The 12,969-nt window shown below is 43.6% G+C and overlaps 1 protein-coding gene across 1 annotated transcript; it reads left to right on the top strand.

Annotated features, from left to right (window-relative positions):
• The first annotated feature begins 12,172 nt into the window (after positions 1-12,172).
• Positions 12,173-12,727, top strand: LOC141655249 (uncharacterized). Its single transcript, XM_074462337.1, has one exon. The coding sequence runs from the start codon at positions 12,173-12,175 to the stop codon at positions 12,725-12,727; it is 555 nt and encodes a 184-aa protein (XP_074318438.1).
• The last annotated feature ends 242 nt before the right edge of the window (positions 12,728-12,969 follow it).

Raw genomic sequence — 12,969 nt, 5'->3', positions numbered from 1 at the left:
TGAGACCCACAAAGTGTATAGACACCGGTGTGCTAGAAGAGTTGGAAATAGAGACGGATGTCCGTCATATATTCGAGACCTTCGGTTTTTCTTGGTTTGTATAGGCCGAGGAAGCACACTTACCCCTTCCTTACCCTAGAATTCATGAGTTCCTTTAACTATGACCCAGCGGGTGTTTATTGAGTTTAGATTGATGAATACCGGATTTTTTGTTGACCATGGATTTGTTTGCCTCTCACCTTGGGTTGGCCAAGCCTCCCAAGGACTCCATCACCGACATTCCGGTGAGTGCGGCGTCGCCGCCTAATGCCTTGCTTGATTTGGGGAAGCAAGCTCCCACCTCGAGCAATATTGATTAATGACGTTCAAAGCACATCACCATGAGAATCTTCCTCCGTTCTCTTTCAAACCTCCTCTATGATAGAAAGGATATCAGTAAGTTGAACAACCATGAGGTCTTACTTCTGATGTCGTACCTGAACCCGGAGCGGACCAAGAAAGTGGTCTTCAATGCTCCTTCCATAGTATGTCTTTGCTCTTGCCTTGATGGCTTCTTCTCCTTCTCGATACTTGAGCTGTGGTGCTATTGCCACTCGGTTAGCTGAAAAGCTAACCTCTTTTGAGGCCTCTTCGGCATACGTGCCTCTAGTTACCCCTGTGCCTACCATGGATCGTGAATACTATCTCGACCTGAAATGGTTGAGAACCTTGGCTGACGGTAGCCTAGCATGGAGAGTGTATGGCATGAGTTGGATGAAGATTCCAGCTCCTGAGCACCTCCCAGCCACAGAGCCCTTAGAGCCGGCAGTGGTGACTGTGGATGTGGACGATGAGGAGGAGGAGGAGGAGGAGGAGGATGAGGATACACCCCGCCAGCTGCAGACCTATCTCATTGATGGCACCATCCTCCAGGAGATGCCGGAGCCGACGAAGGGCGAGAATGCGGAAGTCCAGAGGGTGGAGAGACCCAGAGTGGTGAGGGGACCCCGTCGAGTGAGGGAGAGGGCCTCGGGGACTAGGCCACAGCCGGAGGCACCGCAGCAGCAGCAGCAGCAGCCTTTCCCGTACTACCCTTACCTCGACACCCCGGAGACGCGATCCAGTTACCTAGCGGAGAGAGTGTCATCTACCTTGACACTCCGGAACATGCACGAGATGGCGTACGCTCAGGGGATAGGTACAGAGGGACCGCATCCAGTTTGGTGGAGTGGAGTTGGGGACTACTCGGGGGTATTCCATTCCTACGGGGTGGAGCAGTCGACGTGGGGGACACCTTAGTCCTTCCCTTACGGCGGCTTGACTCCATGGTACGCGAGCCCGGGAGCGCAGGAGGAGCGGGGAGAGGAGTGGATGCGGGGATTGGGACATCGAAGTCGGTACTTCGGGTGGTGGAGATGATGAGGTGATGTTGGAGCAGCAGCAGCAGGAGGAGTGATACTCCTCGTTCTTATATTTGTTGATAGTAGTTGATGTTAGATGGTGATATTGTTGTTAGACTTTGGTAATTGTTTCCTTTTGTTTTGAGACTTAGTTGGATCTGTATGATTGGCCATAAGGCCGAATTTGATATTCTAACTAATTGCAGGATATTGGAAGTCGGGGAGTCGTCCCGACTCGATTTTATATGACAAGTATGCGCATGGGTATTAACTCGTGACAGGTTTTATGAAGAATTGGCCCGTAGGTACTCAAAGCAGTACCCGTACTCTATCGAGTAGCTATAGGATGAGGCGAGGGAAAAGTTTCGACTGTAGGCCACTCGATCGAGTAGCCTAGACACTCGATCGAGTAGCATGGCACTCGATCGAGTACCGCTACCTACTCGATCGAGTAGCACTTTATTCTGAGGAGGTTTTTGAAAATTAAAAATGTTCAATTGTTTTATAATTACGAGTTTAATGTTTAAAGTAGTTGTGAGTACGTAGTAACACCTTTGAACCGTTAATTTCATATGTTGCAAGTCATGATTGAAGTTTTATAAGCGTATTTGTCACAATTAGTAAGGCGGTAATAATTTCTTGTTACTTTTATTTTGTATACGCCTCTTTACGATCTATTTATCGGAGTTGTAGCTTCTCGTACATTTGTGCATACCATATTAATATATATGTTATCATCGGTGACTAGTTATTCCGGTGGCGTGTGTATGATTTTAATTTAACGAGGGTACAATTAGTGAGTAATGTCCATAATAATGTGGTTTTCTTTCATGTTTTGATGCCCATAATAAGTAATACGTGTTGATATTTGGGTGATGAACTTCGGGGACGAAGTTCCTTTTAAGAGGGGAAGAGTAATGTCGCGAAATAAAAAGGTTGTTTTCGAATAGTGTTTTGCTTGTTTATGATATTGTTGGTGGTTGTTTATAAGGCGGGTGGGTGTCATGTGTTAAAAAAAAAAAAAAAAAAAAAAAAAATTTGTTGTTGAATTGTAACGACTTATTTTCTTTGGTTCTTTAAAGTGAGTGTGATTGTATCTGAATCATGTTGCCAGGTAACATGGTGGCATTAGTTGTACCACATGAAAGTTGATGTGAGACATGTTCTAGATGGATGGTTGGGACAAGAATTAGTGTATGTTGGAAGTTCGTGAGCGGCGGTCGCACGGCGCGTCGGATGTTTTAGGTGTATATAAAATAACGGTTGACTGTGATAAAGCTTGCATGATAGTGACAAGAGTCGATAGGTTTATTTGTGGACGGTGATGATGATAACATGGGGGGGGAATGGTGTTTACGAGGGGTGATGACCTGATCGGGAAGATTGGTGAGATTGGGTTGGTTCCGTGCCATGAGCGGGAGAGGTGAGTTAAAGTTCGGGGACGAAGTTCTTTTTAAGGGGGAAGCGTAATACCCGCCCTTTTAGGGATCCTTTGACCAGCGTTGACTGTCCTTGGGAGCGGGAGTAACCTTAGGGAAGTGTGCCAAAACCATCTTGGGGTGCGTTTTAAGAGTGGTACTCGATAGAGTAGAGGCTACTCGATCGAGTAGCTAGGATACTCGATCGAGTAGGGGGCCACTCGATCGAGTAGGTTGGGTACTCGATCGAGTGCCCGGTTTTCGCCGAGGGTTTTATATCGCGTTTTGTTAAATCCGCAAATCACTTCCGCCACTTTCCTCCTATCCTTCGCCGCCTCTTTCCTTCCCTTCACCTCAAAACCTCCATGGAAGCCTTTGTGAAGATCCTTGTGCCTTAGAAGAGCGTCTCTTGAGTCGGGTAGCGGTCTTTTGCCTTGTCTCTCCCTATAGGTATGTCACAATCATCATCCGTGTCCTTGTCTCTATAGTTAGGGTTTGATTGTTAGTAATAGATATTTGCATGATGGTAATAGGCGTTGCTTGGTTCTTTGGATGTGTTATCCGTCGGCATGGATTGGTTGCGGTCGCTTAAAGGTAGGTTCGCCTACTCAGTTTCTGTAGATAGTCTAGTGTGTCGGTCGTTATGCTAGTATTGTGATTGTTTGTGAGTAATTGATTGTCTTGTGTTTGTGATTGTGATTCTGGTGGTGGTTCTCGAGATACGTTCTCGGTGAGTGGGGTCACTTGCGGGAGTGACTTCACGCCCTAGTTTCGCCCTTCGTGGAACCCGCCACGGAAGGGGATGTGCACATTAATGGGACAGGGTCATCGCTCGTGTGATGAGCGGGGCTTAGGTGGGAACGGCTGCGGTCCCCCAACGGCGTGGTCGGGTCCGGTGGACGATCGATGTGAGTTGATTGGGTTGTGTGGATTTGTGGTTGGAGTTGGTAATGGCGTTTGTATTGTTGATTGTAGTTGTCGTTGTCTTGTCTTATCTCGCATCGACCTTGTGTGGTTGTTTGTTTGTTATGTGTCCGCCGTGATCCCTTATGGTGAGCAATCGGTCTTAGCGCAGTGTTGATGTCGTGGATAGCTGGAGTCCGGGCAGGGATGAGTCTTCACGAGATATGATGGTCATAGCGAGTAGTCTTTGAGTTGTACCTTGTATTGTATTTTGGTTTGAATCACTTGTAATATAACTTAATAGTTCTTTTATTGACGTTTGGTAACTGCTTTCCTCGGGCAACCGAGATAGTAACGCCCTTATATGCTAAGGAAGGCCTAGTTAAGGCTCCTCTGAATATGGGGGTGTTACAGGTAATGCAGATGTTAACTATGGGACAGTCATGGGGAGTCATCACGTCAAGTCTAGCTTCCACTGTTATGAGTTTAGATGTCTTAGATTTCATTTGTTTTGAGACCTCGTACTTTTATTTTGAGTTGGTTTGAGATAATGTAATCGCTAACTCTTTATACTTTAATAGATGTGTTTGTGGATTGTTACTTTTGATATATACTTACCTCGGGTAACCGAGATGGTAACAGCTTCTCATGCTAGGGTAGTCCTTGGTAAGGTACCTTGGTATGAGGGGGTGTTACAACTCTAATGTTGAGGAACATGCACGAGATGGCACATCTTCAGAACGTAGAGACAGACCTTGCTCAGCAGTGTGGTGGAGAGGAATGGGAGATGACAGTTGAGTGTTCAATAGCTATGGGGTGGACCAAACTACATGGAGGCACCCGTTTAGCTACGAGTACGGTTGCCTTGCAGGACCGTGGGGAGCTAACTATGATAGCCAGCTGGATGAGGAAGGGAGATAGATTGGTGGTGGCACTGCTGCTGGAGCATATCATAGAGCTGGGACATCGGGTGCAGGTGATGGTGATGACATGGATGATGATGGGCATGGACCCTTGAGATTTTTTTTTTTTTTTTGGCTTTAGCCTTAGTACTTGCTGCGGATTTGATTACTTTGCGGCATTGGATTTATTTTGTGGATGTCTAATCTGGCCATAAGGCCACGACTTTACTTTATCATAGACTATGCTGTGCTCGGGACTTGATTTTCTATTTTGATCGATGGTTAGATTTCATGTTGCAGGTGAATTTTGAGTTTTCATGACGACAATTGATGAAACGACGTTCTGTCTTCGGAGTACTCGACCGAGTACTGACTACTCGACCGAGTACCGGATACTCGGTCGAGTGCCCTCTGTTACTCGACCGAGTACTCTGGGTTGGTGTCCGTGACTTATATTCGTGATTTCGTTATTTGTTTATATAACTTTCGTTGAGTTTTGTGGTTGTTTTCGTGGTGTGATTTATGTGGGCCCGAGGTGTAATACCACTGATTTCTGGTCACAGTGAACTCGGTCGAGTGGGTTGTACTCGACCGAGTGGGTCGTCAAGTGTTTTTAGACAGGCTACTATCTTGGGTGCACTCGACCGAGCACTTGTGGAACTCGGTCGAGTATAGCGTACTCAACCGAATATGTCAGTTACTCGACCGAGTATCCAGTCTGATAGGTTGCTTTTCCGCGGTATTGATTAAGTTTACGAGAGAATATAAATAATGTGGTTTAGTGACTCTTAATCAGTTTCTAAACATTTTTACAAAAACCTAAACTACGTTACTATTTTTCTAATCATCCTTATCATTTCCAAGCTTCGGGTGGATCGGTTGTGAGTTGTGCATCTCTATTTCCGTGTCATCATAGTAGTAAGTGTCTTTTATCCGCTTATTGATTCGTTATTGTTGTACTAAGTTAAGCAACCCTAATTTGGGTTAATTTGGGAAAAAAAGGACTATTTAGTGATAGATTGTGATATACTATTGTTTGATTATCCTTGTTAGGTGGTGATTTCGTAGAAGAACAGTTCTAGGATTGTCGTTGTGTTGATTTCGAAATTTTGCGAATAAAGTAGGGTTTTCCTACTCAGTCTTTGTACGATTGATTATAAGTATTGTGATATTATGTGATTACTTGTTTTGATAGTATTGTGAAGTTTGGTTGTTATTGGTATTATTGTTGTTGATTGTGGATCCATTTTTGGGAGATGGTCTTCACCCCCATGTTCGCCCCTTGTGGCTCCCGTCACAATGGGGATGTGCACATTAATGATCTAGGATCGCTCGTTGAGATGAGTGGGGCTTAGGTGGCAAGGCTACGGTCTCCCACTGGCGGTTTGGGTACCTGTTGCGATAGGTAACCTGGCAGATCTGGGCTGCGGTTTAGATAATTTACTTGGAGGTTGGAGATTGTATTGTTACATGATTGAATTAGATGGTTATTGTTGTTGTAGTAGTTATGTTTTATTATGCAGTTGACTGAGCCTTTTTTTGTTGTTGCAAAACCTGCGGTGATCCATTGGGGGATGGTGAGCAGATATCTAGCAGGTTTTGGTTGATTGAGCTTATCGCGGGATGGATGGGAGAATCACCGAGTCTAGTTAGCTTCCTCTATTGTGTTGACATTAGATGGTCATTTCTTTTATTGGATTTGGATTTTGAGTTTTGGATTTTTGGTATTGTGGTTTGTATCTGACTAAACTTTATTCACGTTAATTTAAATGTTCTTTTATGGTTTATTTGATATACTCTACCTCGGGCAACCGAGATGGTGTCTAAATAAAATAAACCTAAAGGTTTGGAAGACATCCTAAAACCGCAAAACTGGCCTTACAACCTCGAGTTGGTCACTAAGGGGTGTGCCCTGGGGATCGTTATGTGTGTACATGTGTGTGTGTGTGTGTGTGTGTGTGTGTGTTATATGCATGAATAGAGTGGGTGTTATATTTGTGATTTGGGATACCTCATAAGGCTTCTGAATTATACTACTAACAATGGGGATTTCAAATATCATTCCCTCTGTAAGCCTATGAAGATGACTCACGTAATGTTTGCAGATGATTTACTATTATTCTGCAAGGGGGATGTGCAATCCATGATGATCCTACTTAGAACTTTCTCAACCTTTTCCAGTACTTCAGGTTTAAACATGAGCAAGGGGAAATCAAATGCTTACTTTAATGGAGTCTCATATGGTCTCAAGCAGGAAATTATGCAAATTTTAGGTATGGTGGAGGGTACTTTACCAGTCAGGTATCTAGGAATTCCTATTAAGACTACTAGACTGACAGTACACGGATGCAAACCACTTATTGACAAGGTTGTGAATAAGATCAGATGCCTTGGAGCTAGGAAGCTCTCCTATGCAGGGAGGCTTATTCTAGTTAAAGCGGTTCTCAAGACTTTTCATAACTATTGGGCCTCAATGTTTATCCTTCCTAGTGGAGTCATACATAGAATTGAAAACATATGTAGGAACTTCCTCTGGGATGGAGGAGTGGATTACATAAGATCACCATTGGTATCGTAGGATAAGGCCTGTAAACCCAAAAATGAAGGGGGGCTAGGTCTCAAGAATGATCTAATCTGGAATAAGGCAGCAGTGGGCAAACTGGTCTGGTGGATTGCTTCAAAATCGGACCATCTTTGGGTAAAATGGGTAAACTACACCTACATTAAAACCAAAGATTGGCATGACTATACTCCCCCAGCCGCTACTAGCTGGTACTAGAGAAACGTTTGCCAAATTAAAGTCCTTCTCGTAGAAGCGTATCAACAAAATATTTGGACAGGTCAGAAAAGGCATGAATATTCGATTGCTAAAAACTATGATTATCTAAGAGACAAAGGAGAAAAGATTAAGTGGCATAAATTGGTCTGGAACAAAGGGACAATTTCGAAGCATAGATTTTTTATCATGGATTTATCACCACAAAAATATGAATACCAATGATAAATTATACAATTTGGGGATTACTTCAGAGATTACTTGTTGCATTTGCAAAGACAAGGACGGGAGTATTGAACACTTGTTCTTCGAATGCCGATATAGCCGTGAACTCATCTCGCATATGGGGAATTGGATTGGAGTTGCTCTACCATATCACGACATTCTCGAGTGGCAACTGAGATGGAGGGGTTCCAAAATACAACAAGATCTAGTAAATGAAACTCTAAATGCGTGTATTTACCACGTTTGGCGACAGCAGAATCATAGCAGATTTGAGCTACAGCTTCAACGCCCTCGGAAATTAGCAAGTACCATTATTGAGGAGCTGAAACTTCAATTCAAGGGAATCAACACTAGCAAGGTGGATGATAGAGATAAATCTTGGTTTATCAGGCTAATTGAAGAAGGAAGCTAAGAGGATGTGATGATTGATGAAGAGGAGATCTGATTTTGGTAATGCCCGGGAGTCGTTTGTTGAGAAGAAGAATATAGGGTTGCGTTATCTAATTCTATCTGTTTTTGATTAGGATGTCGGAGTTATGTCTTGTGTTGTTTGTCCTCTTTGGACGAGTTTTTTTTTTCTTAGCAGGCCCTTTTTTTTAGTGTCTTGTATAGGTTCGAGCCCGGTCTCATTACGTATTCAACTTTTTTTTTTGACTCGATATTTATGTATGGTGAACTTTCCTTTTTGATATATCTTATATTTTATCAATATATATATATATATATATATATATATATTTGTGATTTGGGAGAACTGTGGCATGAATTGGAAGGAGATAGTTTAAGTATTCGGTGTAATATAAGTGTGGCATGTTGTGTGTTTCAGTTATTCATATTTTGACATTTATTTTTGTTATAGAAGCATGTGAATAGGATGTTTATTTGCCAGTATATGATGTTGGAATGTGTTGGGAGTCGTTTTTACATGAATCGGCCAATTGTGGCAGAGTACTTGACCGAGTAGTGGGTACTCGACCGAGTACCTTGGCGTTCGAACGATTAGGAGGATTTGTGATTTTGGCAGTAGCTACTGGAACATGACCACTCGGCCGAGTAAAGGCAGTACTCAACCGAGTGGGGCGTACTCGAGAGTATGCTTTATGTGCAAATTTGATCTGCTACTGGAGTCTGAGCACTCGACAGAGTAGTCGGTATACTCGACCGAGTGGCTTGTACTCGACCGAGTACCTCTGTGTACTCGACAGAGTACCTCTTTGGCGGGTGTGATATTTTCTTTTAAGTCAGGGGCTATGTGCCTACGTTTGTCTTGGTTATTGAAGCTCAAATGTTGCCAAAGAGATTTGCTGCATATATCCAGACTTCTGAGATGAGCCTAGATGTGATTGCCAGAATGATCGAGCAACAAGAGGCACTAAAGCCCTACCACCTATGAGGGCACAGGCTATGTGCCTACGTAGGGAAAGGAACGGAAATAGTTGTGGATGCATCCCGTCTGAGCACCACTATTTCTCGCTTTAACCCTACCACCTATAAGGGCACAGGCGAGCCCAAACTGCTCGACAACTGGCATCGGAAGATAGAAAGTGTGTTGGAAGTTGTTCACTATCTGGAGGATATGGAAGTGGAACAGGCTGCGTTCTATCTGAGAGATGAAGCTGGCGTGTGGTGGCACCATGAGAGGGAGGCTGCACAGGAAAATTACAAGAACATGGGTAAACCCACGATTCCTTAGGCAGATTTCAAGAAGGCAATGAGAAAACACTTCGTTCCAGAGCATATCAGTAGCAAGTTGAGAGCTGAGTTTGACACTTTTGCTATGACAGATAGTATGACCGTGGCTGAATATTATCACAAGTTCAATGAACTGTCACGTTATGCGGAGGACCTGCAGTTGAGCCAACTGAGTCTGGCTCTCCGTTTTGAGATAGGGCTATCGCTGAAGATTATGGATAAGCTAATGGCTGAGGTGATTTATTATCTAAAGGAAGTCTATGAGAGAGCGGGTCACTCATGCGGAGAGATTAATTGACATGGCCAAGGAGGCCAAAGAAAAAGGGAGTAAGAAAAGGTAGGCTGAGAGCGAGGGTGTCCACCAGTCAAGCTACAAGCATGGTAACCACAACCAGGCTAGAGCTTATTCTGGTAAGTTTAGCTTTAGTGGGGGATCTCGTGTGTGGGGAACAGGTGTTCGGAGTACAAGCGACAACTCTACCTTACACTGCTTTAACTGTGGCGGAATAGGCAACAAGCAATTTGAGTGTAAGAGTGCTGGAGGAGGAGGAGGAGGAGGCTTTCCGTGATCTTATCCGAGGAACTATTCGCAAACTCTGAGTTATAGTATGGTGAGCAACAGGCCAGCTGGGTTATGGAATAGTCAGGGAGGTCAGAGCAACAACAACGGTGGATCCTATCAGCGCCCGAACAACAGTGTGAATCAGAATTTGGCGGCTAAGCCTACTACTTCAACAACTACTGTTCAGGGGGGGGGGGTCATAAGAGCAGCGATAAACTCTTTATAATGGGTAAACAGGTGGCTGAGGATGATGCGCAAGTCGTCACTAGAACTTTTCTTGTTAATCATAAACCGACTTTTGTTTGTTTGATTTAGGGGCAACCTATTCCTTTGTGTCTAGAGGCCATGCTTTAACCATGGGTTTGGGGGAGTAAGAGTTGGTAAAAGATAATGTGCTTATACCATCGGGGGAGTCAGTGTCATGTCATAAGGTGTATAAAGGGGTTTCTATGGTGGTTGGCAAGTAGACTTACCAGTTAACTTACTTGAGTTTCCTATGGATGGGTTTGAGGTCATAGTCGGGATGGATTGGTTGGGTGAGTATGAGGCCAAGATAGACTGTCATCAAAAGAAGGTGTCCTCAAAGGTCCTAAGGGAATGAGAGTGTCCTATCGGGGTTTGTGGTAAAACCCGAGGTAAAGATGATTGCAGCTATGAATTTAAAGTCATGTTTGAGGAAGGGATGTCCTATAACCCTTTACCATGTGAGGGATACTCGCATGGAGGAGCCATCAACAGCAGCAGAGATACCGGTTGTGAGTGAGTTCGGCAATGTATTTCTGAAGGAGATACCAGGGTTACCTCCTAAGAGGGACATTGATTTCACTGTGGAGCTTAAACCAGGGACGGGCCCTATATCTAAGGCTATGTATCTTATGGGGACCAAAAGAGTTAGAAGAGTTGAAGAAGCAACTGAACGAGTTGCTGGATAAGGGATACATTCGACCTAGTGTATCACCTTTGTGTGCGCCAGTTTATTCATAAAAAAGGACGGTAGTATGAGGTTGTGCATCGACTACAGAGAGCTAAACCATGTTACCGTGAAGAACAAGTATCCTTTGCCGAGGATTGATGATCTTTTTTACCAGTTGAGTGGAGCCGAGTTATTTTCAAAGATTGATCTGAGATCGGGTTATCACCAGATAAGGATTGCGGATGAATATATTCCTAAGACATCTTTTCGGTCGCGGTATGGTCACTATGAGTATGCGGTGATACCTTTCGGGTTGACTAATGCACCGTCAGTGGTTATGAACCTTATGAACCAGATCATCAGTCCGTTTCTGGATAAATTCGTGGTGGTTTTCATCGATGAAATCCTTGTCTATTCCTAGACTAAGGAAGAGCATGAGGAGCATTTGAGGTGGGTATTTCAAACTTTGCGAGACAACCAGTTATATGCTAAGTTGTCCAATTGTGAGTTCTGGTTAGAGGAAGTGGCCTCTCCGGGCCATGTAATTTCGAAGGATGGTGTAGTTTTGGATCCTAGTAAAATCAAGGCGGTGTCAAACTGGGAAGCACCAAAGAATGTTGCTGAAATTCTGAGTTTCTTGGGTTTAGCTGGCTATTACAGGAGGTTCGTGAAAGATTTTTCCAAGATTGCTAAACCTATGACAGCTTTGATGAAAAAATATACCAGATTTCGTTAGGATGAGGGTTGTGAGACGGCGTTTCAAACACTAAAGTAGCGTTTTACTACATCTCCCGTCCTAGATTTACCAGAGAGAAGTGGGAACTACGAAGTTTATACTAATGCTTCGAAAAATGGATTGGAATGTGTTTTGATGCAAAATGGAAAAGTCATTGCCTTACGTTTCGAGGCAGCTGAAGCCGTATGAAGAGAATTATCCTACCTATGATTTAGAGTTCGGTGCGGTTGTATTTGCTCTGAAGATTTAGAGGCATTATCTTTACGGGGCAACCTTTAAAGTGTTTTCAGATCATAAGAGTTTGAAGTACATCTACACTCAAAAGGAGTTGAACATGCGTTAGAGAAGATGGATGGAGCTGATTGGGGAGTATGATATGGAGTCATCTATCATAAGAGGAAGGCTAATGTGGTTGCAGATGCCTTGAGTAGGAAGAGTGTGCATTCGTCATGAACTGTCATATCATTGATGAAATTAAAAGATGAAATGACTAAGATGGAGTTTGGTGGGAGTTGGGAGAATAGAATGGATTTGATTGAGTTTTCATATAACAACGGCTATCACACAAGTATTGGGATGGCACCATTCGAGGCGTTGTGCGAGAGGAACTGTAGGAGCCCAGTTTGTTGGGATGATAGCGCTAAGGCTGTGGTTTTAGGACCGCAAATGGTACAAGATATGGTTGAGCAGGTACATCTGATTCGACAAAAGAAGAAAGCAACTCAGAATCGGCAAAAGAGTTGTGCAGATTTGCATCGCAGAGATATCGAGTTTGAGGTGGGTGACAAGGTTATTTTAAAAGTGTCACTTATGCGCGGCGTTATGAGGTTTGGCAAGAGAGGGAGGTTGAGCGACAAATTCATAAGTCCATATGAGATTTTGGATCGAATAGGTGAAGTAGCTTATCGGCTAGCTTTGCCACCATCTATTGATCGGGTGCATAATATATTCCATGTATCACAACTTCGGAAATATGTGAGTGATTTATCTCATGTACTTGAGGTGCAGAATATTGAGCTAGATGAAGCTCTCACTTATGCAGAGGTGCCAAAGGAGATATTGGATCGTAAGGTGCGCAAGACAAGCAATGGTGAAACCATCTTGTTTAAGGTGTTATGGTCTAACCACGATGTTGAAGAGGCTACATGGGAGCCGGAAGAGGCAATGAGGGAGCGTTATCCATATCTTTTTGATCAAGTATGTTTGGTTACGGGGTCGTAACCTTTGCCTTTAAGGGGGGTAGGAGATAATCGCATGTGTTTTGGGTAGTTTTGAGGTTATTATGGTTGTGTTTCGAGTTATATGGTCATAGTTTGGTTATGGTTGAGAATATGGTTGGTGTCTTTTCGAGTTGAGTGTTCTTTTCGAGTTGGGTGTTCTTTTCGAGTTAAGTGTTCTTTTCGAGTTGGGTGTTCTTTTCGAGTTGTGTGGTTATTCGGTTTGGTTATACATGGTTGTATCAG

The sequence above is a fragment of the Silene latifolia genome, chromosome 5 (genome assembly GCF_048544455.1).
Source record: "Silene latifolia isolate original U9 population chromosome 5, ASM4854445v1, whole genome shotgun sequence".
NCBI classification, from domain to species: domain Eukaryota; kingdom Viridiplantae; phylum Streptophyta; class Magnoliopsida; order Caryophyllales; family Caryophyllaceae; genus Silene; species Silene latifolia.
This window is presented reverse-complemented; position numbering and strand designations above follow the sequence as displayed.